Raw genomic sequence first — 22,076 nt, 5'->3', positions numbered from 1 at the left:
CTCACCTTTGGCCCAGTTATATGCTTCTTGATGCCTGGGTGAGGCTTTTATCACCAATTGGTTGTTTAAAAAAATCACTGTCTGGCTCCCAGTTGTGACTGTTTGTGAAAGAGAAATTGCTAGGGAGGGCCCCAATTTTCCCCTACTCTTTACACCTGTCAGGAAGAGAAGAGATATATCAGGAACAGGTGGCATTTCAAAGTGCATCATAAAAAGGAAGCACCAGCCAGGAGGGAGTTACTCAACATCTGCTCTGCTCCCTTCACAAATATGCCTCCAAGGGCTTCCCTATTTGACTTAACATCTATTGAACACCCAAAGGACTAAAATAATCTACCATCACTAACATCAAAGAACCAAAATACTCCATTTTAAAATGGAAAATTTTTCAAAGGGCAAATTATCCAGAGGCACAGACTGTAAAAGTGATCCTAAGCCATGGGAATGGCTGGCATTTGGCTGAAATGCAAATACATTTACAGGGGCTTCTAGGCAAAAGCTGAGGTTTTTGAATAGTCTCAGTCGGGTGCAGTGGATCACACCTGTAATCCTAGCACTTTGGGAGGCCGAGGCGGGTGGATCACTTGAGGTCAGGAGTTCAACACCAGCCTGACCAACATGAGGAAACCTCATCTCTACTAAAAATACAAAAATTAGCTGGGCGTGGTGGCAGGTGCCTATAGACCCAGCTACTTGGGAGGCTGAGGTAGGAGAATCTTTTGAACCCAGGAGGTGGAGGTTGCAGTGAGCTGAGATCATGCCACTGCACTCCAGCCTGGGTGACAGAGCGAGACTTCATCTCAAAAAAAAAAAAAAATTTAAATTTAAAATTTAGAACAGTCTCAGGACTGGGTGATATCAAGAAGAGCTTCAGGCTGAGCACAGTGGTGCATGCCTGTAATCCCAGCACTTCGGGAGGCTGAGGCAGGAGCCCAGGAGTTCAAGACCAGCCTGGGCAACATAGGAAGACTCCATCTCTACAAAAAATAAATTTAAAAAATTAGCTGGGCATAGTAACACATGCCTGTGGTCCCAGCTACTCAGGAGGCTGAGGTGGGAAGATCACTTGGGCCCAGGAGGTCAAGGCTGCAGTGAGCCATGACCATGCCACTGCACTCCAGCCTAGGTAACAGAGTGAACCCTATCTCAAAAAAATTTTTTCTAATAAAATAAGATTTAAAAAGAAGAGCTTCAGGAGACACATATATGGCCATCTTCAAATCAATGAGATATTAAACAAAGACATCCTGCAGCGTTAGAGGAAGCAGGCTTAACATTTAATTAACCTTGCCAGACAGAGGATATACAATTTTCATCTTTAAAAACTGTTCATCCTGGGCCACATAGTGAGACCTCATCTGTACAGATTTTTTTTTAATAGCCAGACACAGCAGTACACTACAGGTGTACTGTACAAGTGCCTATAGTTCCACCTTCTTGGGAGGCGGAGGTGGGAGGATCATTTGAGCCAGCAGTGAGCTGAGCTCTGATCTCATCACTGCACTCTAGCCTAGCCGACAAAGTGAGACCCTGTCTCTAAAAAATTTAATTAATAAAAAATAAATTAATTTTTTTTTGAGATGGGATCTCGCTCTGACACCCAGCATGGCGTGCAGTAGGGCGATCTTGGCTCACTGCAACCTCTGCCTCCCGGGTTCAAGTGATTCTCCTGCCTCAGCCTCCCGAGTAGCTGGGACTACAGGCATGCCCCACCATTCCCGGCTAATTTTTGTATTTTGAGTAGAGATGGGGTTTCACCATGTTGGCCAGGCTGGTCTTGAACTCCTGAACTCAAGTGATCCACCCGCCTCGGCCTCCCAAAGTGCTAGGATTATAGGTGTGAGCCACTGTGCCTGGCCAAAAATGTTATTTTCTCCTCGGCCATAATTCCTATCTGGTCATTTAGAAATCTATTCCAAGCTATAAATCCTCCTTTAAAGTCCCAAGTCTTCAGCTTCCTGCTGGGTTGATCACAGCCCCAACTCCCAGATAGGGGTGTATCCCTGCCCTTCTTACCAGGTGTTACTCTGTTGCCCAGGCTGGAGTGCAGTGATGCACACTAGGCTCACTGTAGCCTCAACTTCTTGGGCTCAAGTGATCCTCCTACCTTAGCGTCCTGAGCAGCTGGGACTACAGGCACATACCACCATGTCTGGCTAATTTTTTAATTTTTAAAAAATTTTATGTAGAGACAGAGTCTTACTATATTGCCCTGGCTGGTCTTGAACTACTGGACTCAAGTGATCCTCCTTCCTTGGTTTCCCAAAGTGTTGGGATTACAAGTGTGGCATGATCCAGTGCGCCCAGTTTTTTTTTTTGTTTTTTTTTTTAACAGTTCAAAACTCGAGACAGAGAGAGTGATGGTTCTAAAGCCAAAGTCCAAGAGTCTCTGTGCAGCTGCAGTGAGGCAGGAAGTGCCAGTGGAACTGTAACTGTGACCACCAGATGGGATAATGCCAGAAAAGCCCAGCTCCAGTAGCTTCAGCAAGCTCTCCCCTCCACCAGAAAGTAATAATCTAGCTTATGACTCCCCAACTCCCTCACCTTTTCTGGACACACCTGGATAGCATAATCTGCCTGATTAGTAAAGTTAAGCTAGCTACCTCAGATCGCACAGCAACTCCAAAGCCCACATGAAAACCCAAGATTGCTTTTGTCCTTTTAGAACAACTGACTCTCCATCTGTTAGCTCAGACACCTATGGTGCTCAGGGAAGAGAGGGGAATAAATGAAGGGATGGGTTGCAGGCTGGGCCTTGGGAGGGCCTGCGTGACAGGCTTGCATTGAGGCCTGTGTGAACAATTACCAGTCGAGTCACACCACCCCACACACCCTCCCTAGAGCAGCTGGGGCTAGGGCAGTCAGAGAAGGCAGAGCCAGCCAAAACTTCCTCCTCCTCCACCTCCTCCTGCTGCTGGATCCCCAGCCTAAGGTTCCCAGGGAAGAATACTGGATCCCTGAAAGCCTCCACCAAGGCCACAGGCTGCCTACTGAAATGTCCCAGAATCAAAAGAAGAAAATATAACACAATGCAAAAATTAGAAACAACATTTATTGTTTATTGTTAAAATAGTGAGCTCTCCTGAGAAAAGAGTACGTAAAAAGGGCCTTCCTACACCCTGGGCTTTCTCACTAATCCCAGCAGACTGGGACTGTCCTCACTGTGTAGGAGGGAAAGTTCTCCACCTGCTGCCAGAAAATTAGGCTACTCCAGTTTTACTTTTGATTACTTGCACGCATAAAAAAAAAAATCAAAATCCAACAATTAACAGTCTATCTCCTCCTAGGCATATATGCCCAATCCACTTGGACACAGAGGTGGGCCTCAAGTCCATATCCACATGTACAGCCCAGGATTAGATGGCACCCTGGAAATCCAATGGGTATTCCTGGCTAGGGACTGAAGAAGATCTCAGCTCCTGGTGATCTGGTTGAAAATACGCACAGTGCCTCCAGTGAGAACCTGAGATTCTCTCTTTAATGAGGAATACTTTGACTGTGGTAGGACCAGCAGTCAACTGGTAGGCAGCATTCTTGCCACAGGTAGTATCTGGTCTAGAAGCTACTTGTTCCATTTCCAAGTCCTTTTAAGATCCCTTAAATTGATAAGAATGCATTCAAGTTTCAAAATGACACACTAAGTTATACAAGATGCAGGATGTCATTAAGGCAACGGTCTCATCAAGTCCATGCACAGGGCTCTGATCCCACCATTCCCCTCCCCTTGCCCTCCAAGACTGCTTAGTTCTGCCCACTACTCCTTCTCCTCAGTGAGAGCTTCCAGCATCCAGAAGCCTTGAGCAGCCTTCAGCCTCACAAGTTGGGGGTGGCCCAATTAAGGAACTTCATGGCAACTTCAAAGCCAAGGAAACAGGCCTGAGAAGGGGTTGGGAGGAAGAAAAAAGCCAGCAGGAGTAACTATTCATAGACTATTCAAAGCACTATGCTTTGCTGGCCCTGTCAGGACCAGAGCACCTCCCTAACCCCACACCCACTCCACATCAAGGATGCAAGCTCTGCTCTCTCATTTTTAAGAGGAGAAGAAAATTTATATCCCACAACTGCCCACTTTTTTTTTTTTTTTTTTTTTTTGAGATGGAGTTTTGCTCTTGTCACCCAGGTTGGAGTGCAATGGTACAATCTCAGCTCACTGCAATCTCTGCCTCCTGGGTTAAAGCAATTCTCCTGCCTCAGCCTCCTGAGTAGCTAGGATTACAGGCACCCGCCACCACGCCCAGCTAATTTTTGTATTTTTAGTAAAGACGGTGTTTCCCCATGTTGGCCAAGCCGGTCTCAAACTCCTGACCTCAGATGATCCACCTGCCTCAGACTCCCAAAGTGCTGGGATTACAGGCACTAGCCACCATGCCTGGCCTCACAACTGCCCACTTCTAATGGCCAGGTCAGGAAATCAAAGCCCCTCACCTCAGAGATCCCCAAAGGCAAATCCTCCTGACAGCTTCAAGGAAGGGAGCAAATAAGGAATGCTCTGGCTGAAGATAGGGCTTTGGGAAAACTGAGACCCCGGTCCTATCCCAGGAACAAGCAAAAGTCAAACCACATGCACCCTGCCCTGAGCCCCAGAGGGAAAGCACAGCCCTGCCAGCTACTCACCGCATTGGCTGGGAAGGCTCGGATCATCACTGCATTGAACCCTTTGTACAAGGATGTGACTCCTTCATCCCGGATCAGCTCCCTCAGCACATCTCTGAAACCATTAGGATATTTCCCAGGAGGTGCTGTGGGGCAGAACCCAATTTTTAAGGCTTCAGGAAGGAGAAACTAGTAGTTAAGTCTTCCTGGAGGGTCAGGACTAGCACAGGGAAAGGACACCTTCCAGGTCATGTGGGACCAGTCCATAGACAACAGTTCACCTTGGGACAAATGCATAAATGCCTGAATTACTTGTGCTAAGGGAGTAGAAAAGAGGGAAGAAGAATGAAACAGCCCTTCTGTTCATGTGGGGGAGGAAGAGTGGACTTGACTTCTTATCACACTTACCTTGTGTTTAGGCTGTCATGAAAACGAATCTAGGGTTCCTAGAATGCAAATGACTGTGAGGGAGAATATTGGTCAGGCAGATGCTAGGTGCTGCCATGGAGAGTGAGTATCCCTAAGGCCTTATGAGCTTTGCACCCCAGGATTAGCCAGTGCTGGGGACCCACTCTGCCCCTGTCCACCCCACTACCTTCCACTCACCAGTCTGGAATCGAGACTTGAGCACATCTGGGGGGATTGCCACAGCCCAGTTGAAGATCCCTGCAATGCCCCCAGCCACCAAGATCCGAGGGGCACTGAGCTCACTGACCCTGTATAACACCAACCACAGCCCCAGTTAGACAAAGGCTCTGAGAGTGGCATTCAGACTATCCTGCCTGTGGCAGACAGGGCAGTTACAGAGAGGCAGAAACTGGATGGTGGGAGGAGGTATAAGGCCAGTGCTGCTGGCACTCCTTGGAGGAGGTTTCATGAACCTGTTTCAAATATTTGCTCCACTGGCTGAGGCACAGAGTAAGAAGAGCTAACTGGACCTCAGCAGCCACAAGAGGAAAGCAGACATGGAGCCAGGAACAACAACTGCTTCTGCTTTCAGATTCACCCACAGGAGAGGGCAACGCACCCACGACTGGGGAAAGTGGCTTCCAAGTTATGTTTTCCTCACCTCTTTCCCTCCGGAGTGAAGATATTTTTCAGCCATTCATATGTCATGAAATACATTCCACTAGCTGGGACATCTGTCAGTGGCAAGAAAGAGGTGAATTAAAGTACATAAACTCTTTGCCAGGCATGGTGGTTCACACCTGTAATCTCAGCAACTTAGGAGGTTGAGGCAGGGGGATTGCTTGAGGCCAGGAGGTCCGCACTTGACCTGAATTATTAGTAAAATTGTTTTTTAAATGGGTGACCAGATTTGGTTCAATTTATTTGCTTTTTAAACATTAGCCTATGGTGGTAATTTATGTAGTCTAAAAAAGCATTAAAAAGAAAAAAAAATGCCAGGCATGGTAGTTCGTAACTGTAAGCCGAGCACTTTGGGAGGCTGAGGCGGGCACATCACCTGAGGCCAGGAATTCGAGACCAGTCTGGCCAATATGGCGAAAGCCTCGTCTCTACTAAAAATATAAAAATGGGCCGGGTACAGTGGCTCATGCCTTTAATCCCAGCACTTCGGGAGGCCGAGGCAGGCAGGTCACGAGGTCAGGAGTTCAAGACCAGCCTGACCAACATGGTGAAACCCCGTCTCTACTAAAAATACAAAAATTAGCCAGGCGTGGTGGCAGGCACCTGTCATCAAAAAAAAAAAAAAAAAAAAAAACCAACAAAAATGGCCGAGCATGTTGGCTCACACCTGTAATCCCAGCACTTTGGGAGTCCGAGGTGGGTGGATCACGAGGTCAAGAGATTGAGACCATCCTGGCCAACATGGTGAAACCCCGTCTCTACCAAAAATTACCCAGGCATGGTGGCACATGCCTGTAGTCCCAGCTACTCAGGAGACTGCGGCAGGAGAATTGCTTGAACCCAGGAGGTGGAGGTTGCAGTGAGACAAGATTGAGCCACTGCACTCCAGCCTGGTGATGGAGCAAGACTCCATCACAAAAAATAATAATAATACAAAAAATACAAAAATTAGCCAGGCCTGGTGGCACATGCCTGTAATCCCAGCTACTCAGGAGGCTGAGGCACAGGAATCACTTGAACCCAGAAGGTGGAGGTTGCAGTGAGCCAAGATCACACTAATGCACTCCTGGCTGGGCAACAGAGCAAGACTCTGTCTCAAAAAAAAAAAGAAAAAGAATATAGTATTATTATTATTACTTTATTTTTTATTTCTTTATTTATTTTTTGAGACGGAGTCTCGCTCTGTCGCCCAGGCTGGAGTGCAATGGTGCAATCTCAGCTCACTGCAACCTCTGCCTCCTGGGTTCAAGCAATTCTCCTGCCTCAGCCTCCTGAGTAGCTGGGATGCATGTGCCACCATGCCTGGCTAAGTTTTGTATTTTTAGTAGAGATGGGGTTTTACCATATTGGTCAGGCTGGTCTTGAACTCCTGACCTCGTGATCCGCCCACCTCGGCCTCCTAAAGTGCTGGGATTACAGGCGTGAGCCACCACACCCAGCTATTATTATTTTAATAGAGACAGGGTATCACTATTTCACCCAGGCTGGTCTCGAACTCCTGAGCTCAAGTGATCCTCTCAACTCAGCCTCCCAAAGTTCTGGGATTACAAGTGTGAGCAACCACACCCGGCCCCCACAGATTTCTTGAATGCAGAAAAGCCAAGCTTGGCACTAGACCCTTCAGGGATTCCTGAGAAGTTCCTCAGCAGCCACATCCTATTTGCAACAATCACTTTGCAGCTATGAGATGCTGCTCTGGGCCAAGCACTGGTGTAAGTGAGTACAAACACACATGATATAATTTCATTAAAGTTCCCTCAGCTGGGCTTAGTGGCTCACGCCTATAATCCTAGCACTTTGGGAAGCCAAGGCAGGTGGATCATCTGAGGTCAGGAGTTCGAGACCACCCTGGCTAACATAGTGAAACCCTATCTCTACTAAAAGTACAACAATTAGCCAGGCATGGTGGCGCACACCTGTAACCCCAGCTACTCAGGAGGCTGAGGCAGGAGAGTCACTTGAACCTGGGAAGTGGAGGTTGCAGTGAGCTGAGATTGTGCCACTGCACTCCAGCCTGGGTGACAGAGCCAGACTCTGTCTCAAAAAATAATAATAATAAGGCCGGGTGCGGCGGCTCACGCCAGTAATCCCGGCACCTTGGGAGGCCGAGGTGGGTGGATCACCTGATGTCAGGAGTTTAAGACCAGCCTGGCCAACATGGTGAAACCCCATCTCTACTAAAAATACAAAAAATTAGCCAGGCATGGTGGCATGTGCTTGTAATCCCAGCTACTTGGGAGGCTGAGGGAGGAAAATTGCTTGAACCTGGGAGGCAGAGGTTGCAGTAAGCCAAGACTGTGCCATTGCACTCCAGCCTGGGCAACAAGAGTGAAACTCCATCTCAAAAAATAAAATAAAAATAAGTAAAAAAATAAATAAGGTTTTCTCTGAGTGTGAAAGTCCATGTGGGCAAGTGACATGCCCACAGTTATAAGCACAGTTGTTGTATCTGGCCTTCCTCTAAGCTGCCAACTCAGGACAAGAGTGAGACTGTCTCTGCCTTTCCTACTGCCACTAAAACAGGACATACTTCTCAAAACCAGGGAGATCACCACTGTCCCCAAGTCACTCTTTCTTCCCACTCCTCCCTCCAGAGATGATTTCTATCTACTTGCCACTCCCCTCCAACTGTGATGCCATGACTTCTACCCCTGCAGACACTTAGGAAAGATGGAAGGTCCCCTCATCCTAATATATGTTCATGTTGGCCGGGGGAGACTCTTACTGCCAGTATTGTCAGAGATGTGACATGCATGGTGCCGAGGCTAATCTGGCAATCCAGGCGAGACCCTCTGCGGCAGACCCACCTCAGGTGACCTCCCCAGGTGACCTCAAGTGGAGGCCTCAAAGGTTACCTCGCATAAGGGTAAGCACAGTCCCTTTGTAGATGCCTCGGATCCCAAACTCCTGGTACAGCTTCTTTGCACAGTCCAAGGTACCAGTGTACTTGCTTTCTCCTGAAGAAGCCTGAATCTGGGAGGGAGGAGAGGATCATTAAGTCAGAAACAACATCAGAGTCACAGATCCAGCAGGTTACAGGAGACTACAAAGTAAGTATGGCCATTATGTGTTAGAGCAATAAAAGACTTCACTGTCAAATTGATAAGTATCTGGAATGTGTGATCTTGGGGCAGGTACTATGAAATAAGGCTAGGTGAAAATATCAGAAAATATTCACATTGACTAGAAATAAAACCAACAGAAAATTTGAAAAACGAGTTGAGGAGGCCGGGCAAGGTGGCTCATGCCTATAATCCCAGCACTTTGGGAGGCCGAGGCAGGCAGGTCACCTGAGGTCAGGAGTTTGAAACCAGCCTGGCCAACACAGTGAAACCCTGTCTCTACAAAAAATACAAAAATTAGCTGGGCATGGTGGTGGGTGCCTGTAGTCAGCTGCTTGGGAGGCTGAGGCAGGAGAATCACCTGAACTTGGGAGGCAGAGGTTGCAGTTAGAAAACATATCGTACCACTGCACTCCAGCCTGGGCAGCAGAGTGAGACTCTGTCTCAAAATTTAAAAATAAAAGGCCAGGCGCGGTGGCTCACGCTTGTAATCCCAGCACTTTGGGAGGCCGAGGCGGGCAGATCACGAGGTCAGGAAATCGAGACCACGGTGAAACCCCGTCTCTACTAAAAATACAAAAAATTGGCAGGGAGTGGTGGCGGGCGCCTGTAGTCCCAGCTGCTCGGAGAGGCTGAGGCAGGAGAATGGCGTGAACCCGGGAGGCGGAGCTTGCAGTGAGCCGAGATTGCACCACTGCACTCCAGCCTGGGCAACAGAGCGAGACTCCGTCTCAAAAAAATAAATAAATAAAAATAAATAAAAATAAAAAATAAGTTGAGGAAATCTGTCAAACACAATAAAGCTATTTGGAAGGTCTAAAAAGGAAGCGACAAATACTTTAGTCATTCATTTATTCCTTCAACAAATATCCCCTGAAGACCAACTGCATTCCAAGCCTACCTGGTCATGAGGCTTGGTTAAGAAAAGGTGAACAGAAAATTTCACTCAGAGCTCTAAGTGCCTAGACAGGGGTCCTGTTCAGAGAGGGCTCCTATGCAGAGCCAGAGGAGGGCTGAAGAGAGGCTCCTACCCCTCCCCTGAGAGCCAAGAACCTGGGGGTAGGCAGGGGTAATCCCAAGAAAGATCTGAAAGACAGCTCCGTGCAGGATCCACACAGGGATCCCGCTTGTTCAGGACCAAGAGGAGTCAGAACACACAAGAGCATCAACCAAAAAATAATTTAAGCTGGAAAGGGAGTTCAGCTTTAACAGTTCCAAAGAGAAACATTTACAAATACATAAACCAAATAGCTTTCTTACATATCAGGATTAACCAGTTAAAAAATAATAGAAAAGTCTGGGCACGGTGGCTCACACTTGTAATCCCAGCACTTTGGGAGGCTGAGGCGGGCAGATCATGAGGTCAGGAGTTTGAGACCAGCCTGACCAACATGGTGAAACCCTGTCTCTACTAAAAATACAAAAATTAGCCAGGCGTGGTGGCACATGCCTGTAATCTCAGCTACTCAGGAGGCTGAAGCAGGAGAATCGCTTGAACCCAGAAGGTGGAGATTGCAGTGAGCTGAGATCGTGCCACTGCACCCCAGCCTGGGAGACAGACTGCAACTCTATCTCAATCAATCAATGAATAAAAGGATCCCATTCAAAATAGCAATAAAAGCCGGGCATGGTGGCTCACGCCTGTAATCCCAGCACTTTGGGAGCCCAAGGCAGGCAGATCACCTGAGGCCAGGAGTTCGAGACCAGCCTGGCCAACACGGTGAGACCCCCATCTCTACTAAAAATACAAAACTTAGCTGGGCATGGTGGCAGACGCCTGTAATCCCAGCTACTCAGGAGGCTGAGGCAGGAGAATGACTTGAACCTGGGAGGCGGAGATTGTAGTGAGCCGAGATTGCACCACTGCACTCCAGCCTGGGTGACACAGTAAGACTCTGTCTCCAAAAGAAAACAAAAAAAAAAGCAACAAAATACATGTGAATTAAGCAATAGGCTTTGTATAAATAAAACTCTAAAATATCTGAGGATTACAAAATAAGAGGTCAATAAAAAGAGTCCTAATTCTAGTTGGGAAAAGTTTTCAATAAGAAAGATTTCTATTTTTCTAAAAATAATAAATGTAAGATAATGTCAATTGAGTATCAATGGTTTTTTTTGGTATAACTTCCCCAAAGTATCCGGACATATGTACCTGGTATGTCTGAGGAACAGAAGGAAGGTCATGTTATCTGAGAATGCTGGAGCCGATTCACAGTGACCTGAGGGGCCATGGAGGATTGGGCATGGGAATAACATATTTACAGAATCCTATCATTGTTATGTATGTACAGACTGTAAGAAGGGAAACAAGTAAGGAGGCCCTCACTGTCATCCAGGACAGTGATGAAGGTGGCCTGAAGTAGTATGGCCGCAATGGAGATGGTGTGAAGGGATGGATTTGGGATAATATTGAAAGCCAGCATAATTGCTCAACAGATGGACTCTAAATTGTGGGAGAAAAAGAGGAATTTAGGAGTACTCCTGGGCTACAAGCCTGAATAATTACAAGGATACTATTGTCACCAACTGAACTGGAAAATGCTGAGAGTAGAGGAGGTACGGGGAAGACCAGGAGTTCAGTTTTGTACATGATGACTTTGAGGCACCCATTAGCATCCACACAGAAATGTTGGATAAACTAGTTTGGAGTTCAGGAAAAGTCTGAGTTGGAGATATAATGTTTTTTTTTTTTGAGACAGAGTCTTGCTCTGTCACCAGGCTGGGGTGCAGTAGTGCGATCTCAGCTCACTGCAACCTCCGCCTCCTGGGTTCAAGTGATTCTCCTGCCTCAGCCTCCCAAGTAGCTGGGACTATAGGCACGCACCACCACACCTAGCTAATTTTTGTATTTTTAGTAGAGATGGGGTTTCACCATGTTGGCCAGGATGGTCTCGATCTCTTGACCTCATGATCCATCCGCCTCAGCCTCCCAAAGTGCTGGGATTACAGGCGTGAGCCATGGCGCCCAGCCAGAGATATAAATTTGAGTCATCAGCATAAAAATGGTGTCTAAAAGTCATGAGACAAGGCTGGGTGCGTTGACTTACTCCTGTAATCTCAGCACTCTGGGAGGCTGAAGTGGGCAGATCACTTGAGGCCAGAGTTCCAGACCAGACTGGTCAACACGGCAAAACCCTGTTTCTAAAAAAAAAAAAAAAAAAAAAAAAAAAAAAAAAGTCCCCCAAAATTAGCTGGGTGTGTGCCTATAGTCCCAGCTACTTGGGAGGCTGAAGCACAAGAATCACTTGAACCCAGGAAGCCTGGGTTGCAGTGAGCTGATATCGCGCCACCGCACTCTAGCCTGGGAGACAAAGCAAGACTCTGTCTCAAAAAAAAAAAAAAAAAAAAAAGAAAGAAAAGAAAAGAAAGATAAGTACTGAGAACTAACCACTGAAGTGTAAAAGTCACTAGTGACCTGCTGGGCATGGTGGCTCACGCCTGTAATCCCAGCACTTTGGGAGGCCGAGGCAGGTGGATCACGAGGTCAGGAGATGGAGACCATCCTGGCCAACATGGTGAAACCCTGTCTCTACTAAAAATACAAAAAAAAAAAATTAGCCCGGCCTCGTAGCGCATGCCTGTAATCCCAGCTACTCGGGAGGCTGAGGCAGGAAAATCGCTTGAACCAGCGAGTCAGAGGTTTCAGTGAGCTGAGATCGCACCACTGCACTCCAGCCTGGTGACAGAGCAAGACTCTCTCTCAAAAAAAGGAAAAAAAAAGTCACTAGTGACCTTGATAAAACCACTTTATTTGCAGTTGTGAGGCAAAAGCCAGATTGGAGCAGGTTTAACAATTAGAGAAGAGGAACTGGAAATGGCAGGTAAAAAAAACAAGAAACAGGCCGGTGTGGCAGCTCACGTCTGTAATCCCAGCACTTTGGGAGGCCAAGGTGGGTGGATCACCTGAGGTCAAGAGTTCAAGACCAGCCTGGCCAACAAGGCAAAACCCCATCTCTACTAAAAGTACAAAAATTAGCAGGGCGTGGTGGTGTGCACCTGTATTCCCAGCTACTTGGGAGGCTGAGGCAGGAGAATCACTGGAACCTGGGAAGCAGAGGTTGCAGTGAGCCAAAGCCGAGATCATGCCACTGCATTACAGCCTGGGTGACAGAACAAGACTCCATTTCAAAAAAAAAAAAAAAACAAACAAAAAAAAAAAACTTTTTCAAAGAGTTTTTGTGTAAGAGGGAGCAAAGTCATGAAGCATAGAAATTGGTGTGGAAAGGCCGGGCGCAGTGGCTCACGCCTGTAATCCCAGCACTTTGGGAGGCTGAGGTGGGCGGATCACCTGAGGTTGGGAGTTCGAGACCAGCCTGACTAACATGGAGAAACCTCATCTCTACTAAAAATACAAAATTAGCCGGGCGTGGTGGTGCGTGCCTGTAATCCAGGCTTCTCGGGGGGTTGAGGCAGGAGAATCGCTTGAACCCGGGAGGCGGAGGTTGCGGTGAGCCGAGATCGTGCCATTGCACTCCAGCCTGGGCAACAAGAGCAAAAACTCCGTCTCAAAAAAAAAAAAAAGAAATTGGTGTGGAAAAGACTAGAGAGAAGTTTTTTTGAGACAGGTTCCCATGCTGTTGCTCAGGTTCGAGTAGTGGCATGATCTCTGCTCACTGCAGCCTTGACTTCCTGTGCTCAAACGATCCTTCCACCTCAGACTCCTGAATAGCTAGGACTACAGGTGTGTGCCACCACACCTATTTTTTTTTTCGTTTTTTGAGACGGAGTTGCAATCTTGTACCCCAGACTGGAGTGCAACGGCACGATCTCGACTCACTGCAACTTTTGCCTCCCAGGTTCAAGCAATTCTCCTGTCTCAGACTCCCAAGTAGCTGGGATTACAGGCGCCTGCCACCACGCCTGGCTAATTTCTTGTATTTTTAGTAGAGATGGGGTTTCATCATTTTGGCCAGGCTGGTCTTGAACTCCTGACCTCAGATGATTCACCCACCTTGGCCACCCAAAGTGCTGGGATTATAGGTGTGAGCCACCGCGCCTGGCCCATGTATGGCTAATTTTTGTATTTTTTTGTAGAGATGGGGTTTTGCCATGTTGCCGAGGCTGGTCTCAAACTCCTGGGCTTGGGTGATCCATACACCTCAGCTTCCAAAAGTGCTGAGATTATAGGCGTGAGCCACCATGCCCAAAGTTTGTTTGTTTGTTTGTTTGTTTTTGAGATGGAGTTTCACTCTTGTTGCCCAGGTTGGGGTGCAGTGGCAAGATCTTGGCTCACCACAACCTCTGCCTCCTGGATTCGAGATTCTCCTGCCTCAGCCTCCCAAGTAGCTGGGATTACAGGATGCACCACCATGCCTGGCTAATTTTTTTTTTTTTTTTTTTTTTTGTATTTTTAGTAGAGATGGGGTTTCTCCATATTGGTCAGGCTGGTCTTGAACTCCCAACCTCAGGTGATCCACCCACCATGGCCTCCCAAAGTGCTGAGATTACAGGCGTGAGCCACCGCACCTGGCCCAAAGTTTGTATTTTTAAGATGAAAAATGCAAGCATGTTTATGCCTTTATTCCTGATGAGAATGATCAAGTGGAGAGCAAAAACTGATGCCAGTGGCTGAGGGAAAAAAAAAAAAAAACAATGTCTGTGGCTGGGCAAGAGGGGATGGGATCCAGTGCACAAAGAGGCCTGGGATCAAGCAGAAGCACAGGCCATCCTTGGTAGAAACAAGCAGGGCGGCCGGGCGTGGTGGCTCACGCCTGTAATCCCAGCACTTTGGGAGGCCGAGGCAGGTGGATCACCTGAGGTTGGGAGTTCGAGACCAGCCTGACCAACATGGAGAAACCCCGTCTCTACTAAAAATACAAAAATTAGCCGGGCATGGAGGCGCTTGCCTGTAATCCCAGCTACTCAGGAGGCTGAGGCAGGAGAATTACTTGAACCCGGGAGGCGGAGGTTGCGGTGAGCCGAGATGGCACCACTGCACTCCAGCCTAGGCAACAAGAGCAAAAACTGCGTCTCAAAAAAAAAAGAAAAGAAAAAAGCAGGGCAGCAGGAGGTAGGTACATGGAGGTAGAGGTAGCAGAAGGCATCTGGTGAAATCCTCTTCTTTTTTTTTTTTTTGAGACGGAGTCTTGCTCTGTCACCCAGGCTGGAGTGCAGTGGCGCGATCTCGGCTCACTGCAAGCTCCGCCTCCCGGGTTCACGCCATTCTCCTGCCTCAGCCTCTCCGAGTAGCTGGGACTACAGGCGCCCGCCACCACGCCCGGCTAATTTTTTTGTATTTTTTGGTAGAGACGGGGTTTCACCGTGGTCTCGATCTCCTGACCTCGTGATCCGCCCGCCTCGGCCTCCCAAAGTGCTGGGATTACAAGCGTGAGCCACCACGCCCGGCCGGTGAAATCCTCTTCTGATGGTTTCCATTTTCTCAGGGAAGTCAGAAACCAACTCATCCACTGAGAAGGTGGGGGGTTGAGAAGAGGAGAGGTGGGAAGCGGTCACACAGCAGAGTAGGAGGGTGCAAGAAAAGAGCAGGGCTAAGTGAATGTCTGATGTAGGAGTAGAAAAGGACTCTAGGCATAGACAAAATGGAAGAAGCCATAAGGGAAAAGAGCGATGGACAAAGCCACTGAACACAAACATTCCCTAGATCAAAATCAATAGATAGACTTCTACTTCTGGGAAGATGGAGCAGATGTACTTTTCCCTATTCCTCGTGCTAAAAGCAGATGTACTTTTCCCTATTTATAACCAAAAAACTCTGGATGTTATATTTAAAATAAACATATGAAGGGTCTGAAAGTTTGGACCAACGGCAGCTGAGAAACCTTGGGACTTGAGGAATGAGATAGTGGTTTCCTTGGGTTTTCCTTTTACCCTGTATATGTCAGCTGAAAAAGCTGACAATTCAAAAATATCAAAAGGTACAAACCAAAAGAAGCCCCAACAAAAGCATGCATTCTCTACAAAAAGGACCAGGAAAGGTCCTCTACTCCAACCAAACACCATTTAAAAAGCTGTGACCCCACCTACACCAGCAAAGACTTAGTGGGAAGCATAGACTTTCATCTTTATGGAGTTGTAATGAAGTACCCAACATGTTACCAGCGTGGAGTCAGAGAAAGCCAAGTAAGAAATTAGGGGAAGGGCCGCAGCCAAGACCTTGTGCAGCCCTGAACCCTTCTCTTAAAAAATAAATTTAAAAAAAAAAGGAATTAGGACTTGCATTCCTTAGCATCTTGCCACCCTAGAGTGCTAGTGGACACACTGGAACTCTCACACTTACCCAGCAATAAAAAGGAGCACCCCATCATCAGGTGTCAACAGAGGCCAAGTAGGAACCTTGATTTCTACCTCCACCTAGCTGTAATGAGGCTGCATCCTTCCCTTCCTGCTGGAGTAGTATCAGAAAAACTCTCAACTGAATATGTAAATATTGAGGTTGCAATTGAAAAATCACTTGTCATATTCAAAACAAGGAAGACCTCAAACTGAAAGAAAAAAAGACTAGCAATATTTGCCAACACCAAGATGTCAGAGATGTTAGAATTATCTGACAAAGATTTTAAAGCAGCCATGATAAAAATCCTTCAATGAGCAATTATGAACATGCTTGAAAAAAATTTTTTGACTGGGCGCGGTGGCTCACGCCTATACTCCCAGCACTTTGGAAGGCGAAGGCAGGTGGATCACGAGGTCAGGAGATTGAGGTGACCGACCTCAGGTGATACACCCACCTCAGCCTCCCAAAGTGGGATTACAGGCATGAGCCACTGTGCCCGGCCAAAAAAACTTTTTTTTAAATAGGCCAGGTATAGTGGCTCATGGCTGTAATCCTAGCATTCTGGGAGGTCAAGGTGGGAGGCTCACTTGATCCCAGGAGTTGGAGATCAGCCAGGGCAATAAAGCGAGACTCCATTTCTACAAAAAGTTAGCCAGGCCGGGTGACACCTGTAGTCCCAGCTAATAGGAGGCTGAGGCAGGAAGATCACTTGAACCCTGGAGTTTGAGGATGCAGTAAGCCATTATCAGACCACTACACTCCAGCCATGCAGCAGGGTGAGACTATGTCTCTAGAAAAAAGAGGAAGAAGAAAAGAAGCCAGGCATGGTGGCTCATACCTGTAATTCTAGCACTTGGGGAGGCCAAGGTGGGCAGATTGCTTGATCCCAGGAGTTTGAGATCAGTCTGGGTAACAAAGGAAGAGCCTATCTCTCTTTTTTTTTTTTTTGAGACAGAGTCTCGCTCTGTCCCCTAGGCTGGAGTGCAGTGGCACGATCTCGGCTCACTGCAACCTCTGCCTCCCGGGTTCACGCCATTCTCCTGCCTCAGCCTCTCCAAGTAGCTGGGACTACAGGCGCCTGCCACCACGCCCGGCTAATTTTTTGTATTTTTAGTAGAGACGGGTTTTCACCATGGTCTCGATCTCCTGACCTCGTGATCCGCCCGCCTCGGCCTCCCAAAGTGCTGGGATTACAAGCGTGAGCCACCGCGCCCGGCCTAGGAAGAGCCTATCTCTACAAAAAACTAAAAAATTAGCCAGGTGTGGTGATACATGTCTGTAGGCCCAGATACCCAGGGGCTAGGTGAGAGGATGGCTTGAGCCTGGGAGATCAAGCTACAGTTAGCTGTGACGCATGCCTCTGCACTTCAGCCTAGGCATTGTCTCAAAAAAAAGGAAATAGGCTTGGCATGGTGGCTCTCGCCTATAATCTCAGCACTTTGGGAGGCCAAGGCGGACAGATCACTTGAGGTCAGGAATTTGAGACCAGCCTGGCCAACATGGTGAAACCCAATCTCTACCAAAAAATACAAAAATTAGCCAGGGGTGATGGCATGAACCTGTAGTCCCAGCTATTCGGGAGGATGAGGCAGGAGAGTCTCTTGAACCCAGGAGGCGGAGGTTGCAGTGAGCCAAGATCATATGCCTGGGCAACAGAGTGACACCCTGTCTCAAAAAAAAAAAATTTTTTTTTTCTTAAATAAAACTGTCCCTATTTCCAAATGACATGGTTGTCTATGTAGGAAATCCCAAGGAATCTTAAAAAAAAAAATCATTGAACTAATAAGGAAGTTCAGAAAGGTTGTAGGATACAAGATTATACAAAAATCAATCGTGTTTCCCAAACAAGCAATGAACATGTGGACAATCAAATAAAATTATAATATCATTTACAACACCATTTTACAAGGCAAACAGAAAAAGAAACACTTAGGTGTAAATGTAAGAAAACCTGAAAACTACACAATGCTGATGAAGGAAATCAGATTTTTCTTTTTCTTTTTTTTTTTTTTGAGACAGTATCTCAACTTTGTCATCTCCTGGGTTCAAGCTGTCTTCCTGCCCTAGCCTACCACGTAGCTGGGACTACAGGCACGCAACACCATGCCCAGCTAATTTTTTTTTAAGAGATGGGGTTTCGCTGTATTGTCCAGGCTGGTCTCAAACACCTGAGCTCAAGCGATCCACCTGCCTTGGCCTCCCAAAGCGCTAGGATGACAGGCCACCAAGCTTGGCCAGAAATCAGATTCTTTTTTTTTTTTTTTTTGAGATAGGGTCTCACTCCATCATCCAGGCTGGAGTGCAGTGGCGCGATCTCGGCTCACTGCAACCTCCACCTCCCGGGTTCAAGTGATTCTCGTGCCTCAGCCACCAGAGTAGCTGGGATTATAGGCCTGCACCACCATGCGTGGCTAATTTTTGTATTTTTAGTAGACATAGGGTTTTGCCATATTGGCCAGGCTGGTCTCAAACTCCTGGCCTCATGTGATCCACCTCCCTCAGCTTCTCAAAATGCTGGGATTACAGGCGTGAGCCACCATGCCCAGCCAGAAATCAGATTTTTAAATAAATGGAAAGATATACCATTCTTCCTGGATTGGAGGATTCAAAATAATAAAGGTGTTAATTCTGCCCAAATTTATCTGTACGTTTAACATAATTCCTATCAAAATCTCAGCAAGATTTTTCTAAATTTTTTAAATTATCCTACAATTTATGTGGAAAGACAAAGGAGTAGAAAATTGTCCTAGGAGGCTAGAACAATTTAAAAAAAAAGAGAGAGAATCAAGTGGGAGGAATAAGTCTGTTGAATTTCAAGGTTTATTATATACAGCTATAGTTATCAAGACTGTGTGGTGTTGGCCGGGCGCGGTGGCTCACGCTTGTAATCCCAGCACTTTGGGAGGCCGAGGCGGGCGGATCACGAGGTCAGGAGATCGAGACCATGGTGAAACCCTGTCTCTACTAAATGTATAAAAAAAAAAAAAATAAGCCGGGCGCGGTGGCGGGCGCCTGTAGTCCCAGCTACTCGGAGAGGCTGAGGCAGGAGAATGGCGTGAACCCGGGAGGCGGAGCTTGCAGTGAGCTGAGACTGCGCCACTGCACTCCAGCCTGGGCGACAGAGCGAGACTCCGTCTCAAAAAAAAAAAAAAAAAAAGACTGTGTGGTGTTGGTGAAGAGATAGACATATAGATAAATGGAGTAGAACAGAGAAACAAGGCTGGGCGCAGTGACTCACGCCTGTAATCCCAGCACTTTGGGAGGCTGAGGTGGGCAGATCACCTGATGTCGGGAGTTCAAGACCAGCCTGACCAACATGAAGAAACCCCATCTCTTCTAAGAATACAAAATTAGCCGGGCATGGTGGCGCGTGCCTATAATCCCAGTTACTCAGGAGACTGAGGCAGGAGAATCGCTTGAACCCAGGAGGCAGAGGTTGCGGTGAGCCAAGATCGCACCATTGCACTCCAGCCTGGGCAACAAAGAGCGAAACGCCATCTCAAAAAAAAGAGAGAGAGAAACAGATCACACAAATATGTCCAATTGATTCACTTTTTTGAGACGTGGTCTCACTCCGTCACCCAGGGTTTAGTGCAGTGGCGCAATCCTGGCTCACTGCAGCCTTAACTTCCTGGACTGATCCTCACACCTTGCCACCCCCAAGTAGCTGGGACTACAGATGCATACTACCATGCCCAGCTAATTTTTTTTTTTTTTAGAGATGGGGTTTTGCCGTGCCACACAAGCTGGTCTCAGCCTCATGGGCTCAAGCAATCCACCACCCTTGGCCTCTCAAAGTCCTGGGATCACAGGTGTGAGTCACTCTGCCTGGCCTGCCCAATGATTTTTTTTTTTTTTTAAGACCATATTGCTCTGTTGCCCAGGCTGGAGTGCAGTGGCACAATCTTGGCTCACTGCAACCTCCACCTCTCAGTTTCATGCAATTCTCCTGCCTCAGCCTCCCAAGTAACTGGGATTACAGGTGCATGCCACCATGCCTGGATAATTTTGCATTTTTAGTAAAGCCAGGGTTTTACCATGTTGGCCAGGCTGATCTCAAATTCTTGACCTCAAGTGATCCACCCATCTTGGCCTCCCAAAGTGCTGGGATTACAGGTATGAGCCACCATGCCCGGCCCCCAGTTGATTTTTTAAAAGGTGCAAGCACAATTCAGTGGAATGAAGACAGTCTTTTCAATAAAAGATATAAGCGGAGGTCAAAGGTAAAAGAAAAAAAAAGAACTCTGTCCTACTACTCATATATTATACAAAAATTGGCCAGGCATGGTTGCTCACACCTGTAATCCCAGCACTTTGGGAGGCCAAGGCAGGAGGAATGCTTGAGCCCAGGAGTTCGAGATTAGCCTGAGCAACATGGCAAGACCCCATCCTTACAAAAAAAAAAAGGTGTTTAATTAGCTGTTTTTGGTGGCACATGCCTGTAATCCCAGCTACTCAGGAGGCTGAGGCAGAAGAACTGTTTGAGCCCAGGATGCTGAGGCTGCAGAGAGCCATGATTTTACCACCGCACTTCAGCCTGGGCAATAGAGTAACACCTTGTCTCAAAAACAAAAACAAATTGACTCAAATGAGGTCACAGGCTTGAATGTAAAACATAAAACGATAAATAAAACCTATAGAAGGCCTGGGTGCGGTGGCTCATGTCTGCAATCCCAGCACTTTGGGAGGCCGAGACGGGCAAATCACCTGAGGTCAGGAACTGGAGACCAGCCTGGCCAACATGGTGAAACCCCGTCTCTACTAAAAATACAAAAACTAGCTGGGTGTGGTGGTGTGTGCCTATAATCCCAGCTACTGGGGAGGCTGAGGCAGGAGAATTGCTTGAATCTGGGAGGCGGGGTTGTAATGAGCCAAGATCACGCCACTGCCCTCCAGCCTGGGCAACAGAGCAAGACTCCATCTCAAAAAAATAAAATACGCCAGGCGTGGTGGCTCATGCCTGTAGTCCTACCACTTTGGGAGGCCGAGGCAGGTGGATCGCTTGAGGCCAGTTCAAGACCAGCCTGGCGGCTGGGCGCAGTGGCTTATGCCTGTAATCCCAGCACTTTGGGAGGCCAAGGAGGGCGGATCACAAGGTCAGGAGATCGAGACCATCCTGCCCAACATGATGAAACCCTGTCTCTACTGCAAATACAAAAATGAGCTGGGTGTGGTGGTGTGTGCCTGTAATCCCAGCTACTTGGGTGGCTGATGCAGGAGAATTGCATGAACCCAGGAGGCAGAGGCTGCAGTGAGGATATATCGTGCCACCGCACTCCAGCCTGGGTGACGAAGTGAGATAATGCCTTAAAAAAAACAAATAAAGTAAAATAAAACTTGTAGGAAAAAATACAAGAAAATCTTCAGGATCTAGGTTTAAGTAAAGAATTCTTAGACTAGCCAGGCGCGGTGACTCACGCCTGCAATCCCAGCACTTTGGGAGGCGGAGGTGAGCGGATCACGAGGTCAGGAGATTGAGACCACGGTGAAACCCCGTCTCTACTAAAAAAACACAAAAAAATTAGCCGGGCGCAGTGGCAGGCGCCTGTAGTCCCAGCTACTCAGGAGGCTGAGGCAGGAGAATGGCATGAACTCAGGAGGCAGAGCTTGCAGTGAGCCGAGATTGCGCCACTGCACTCCAGCCTGGGCGACAGAGCAAGACTCCGTCTCAAAAAAAAAAAAAAAAGAAAAAGAATTTTTAGACTTAGGGCGAGCATGATGGCTCATTCCTATAATCCCAGCACTTTGGGAGGCCGAGGCGGGTGACTCACCTGAGGTCAGGAGTTCAAGACCAGCCTGGCCAACATGGCGAAACCTTGTCTCTACTAAAAATACAAAAATTAGCCAGGCATGATGGCGCATGCCTGTAATCCCAGCTACCTGGGAGGCTGAGGCAGGAGAACTGCTTGAACCCGGGAGGAGGAGGTTGTGGTGAGCTGAGATCGTGCCACTGCACTCCAGCCTGGGCGACAGAGCAAGACTCTATCTCTAAATAAATAAATAAAAATAAAAAATTAACCCGGTGTGGAGGAACACACCTGCCGTCCCAGCTACTTAGGAGGCTGAGGCAGGAGGATCACTTGAGCCCAGGAGATCAA

The 22,076-nt window shown here is 47.6% G+C and overlaps 1 protein-coding gene across 1 annotated transcript in view; it reads right to left on the bottom strand.

The window, feature by feature from the left end:
• Nucleotides 1-3,034: 3,034 nt before the first annotated feature.
• SLC25A20 (solute carrier family 25 member 20) overlaps nucleotides 3,035-22,076 on the bottom strand; it is a 46,104-nt gene continuing 27,062 nt past the window's right edge. The window contains exons 5-9 of the mRNA XM_055278303.2: nucleotides 8,538-8,655; nucleotides 5,663-5,735; nucleotides 5,200-5,309; nucleotides 4,615-4,739; nucleotides 3,035-3,876 (exon numbers count right to left, since the gene is read on the bottom strand). Coding sequence (XP_055134278.1) covers nucleotides 3,814-3,876; nucleotides 4,615-4,739; nucleotides 5,200-5,309; nucleotides 5,663-5,735; nucleotides 8,538-8,655 — 489 coding nt within the window. The 3' untranslated portion in view covers nucleotides 3,035-3,813. The remainder of the gene's footprint in view (nucleotides 3,877-4,614; nucleotides 4,740-5,199; nucleotides 5,310-5,662; nucleotides 5,736-8,537; nucleotides 8,656-22,076) is intronic.

This window comes from Symphalangus syndactylus, chromosome 1, assembly GCF_028878055.3.
Source record: "Symphalangus syndactylus isolate Jambi chromosome 1, NHGRI_mSymSyn1-v2.1_pri, whole genome shotgun sequence".
In the NCBI taxonomy this organism is placed as follows: domain Eukaryota; kingdom Metazoa; phylum Chordata; class Mammalia; order Primates; family Hylobatidae; genus Symphalangus; species Symphalangus syndactylus.
The sequence above is the reverse complement of the archived record's forward strand: the minus strand, read 5'-3'. Positions and strand labels throughout refer to the sequence as shown.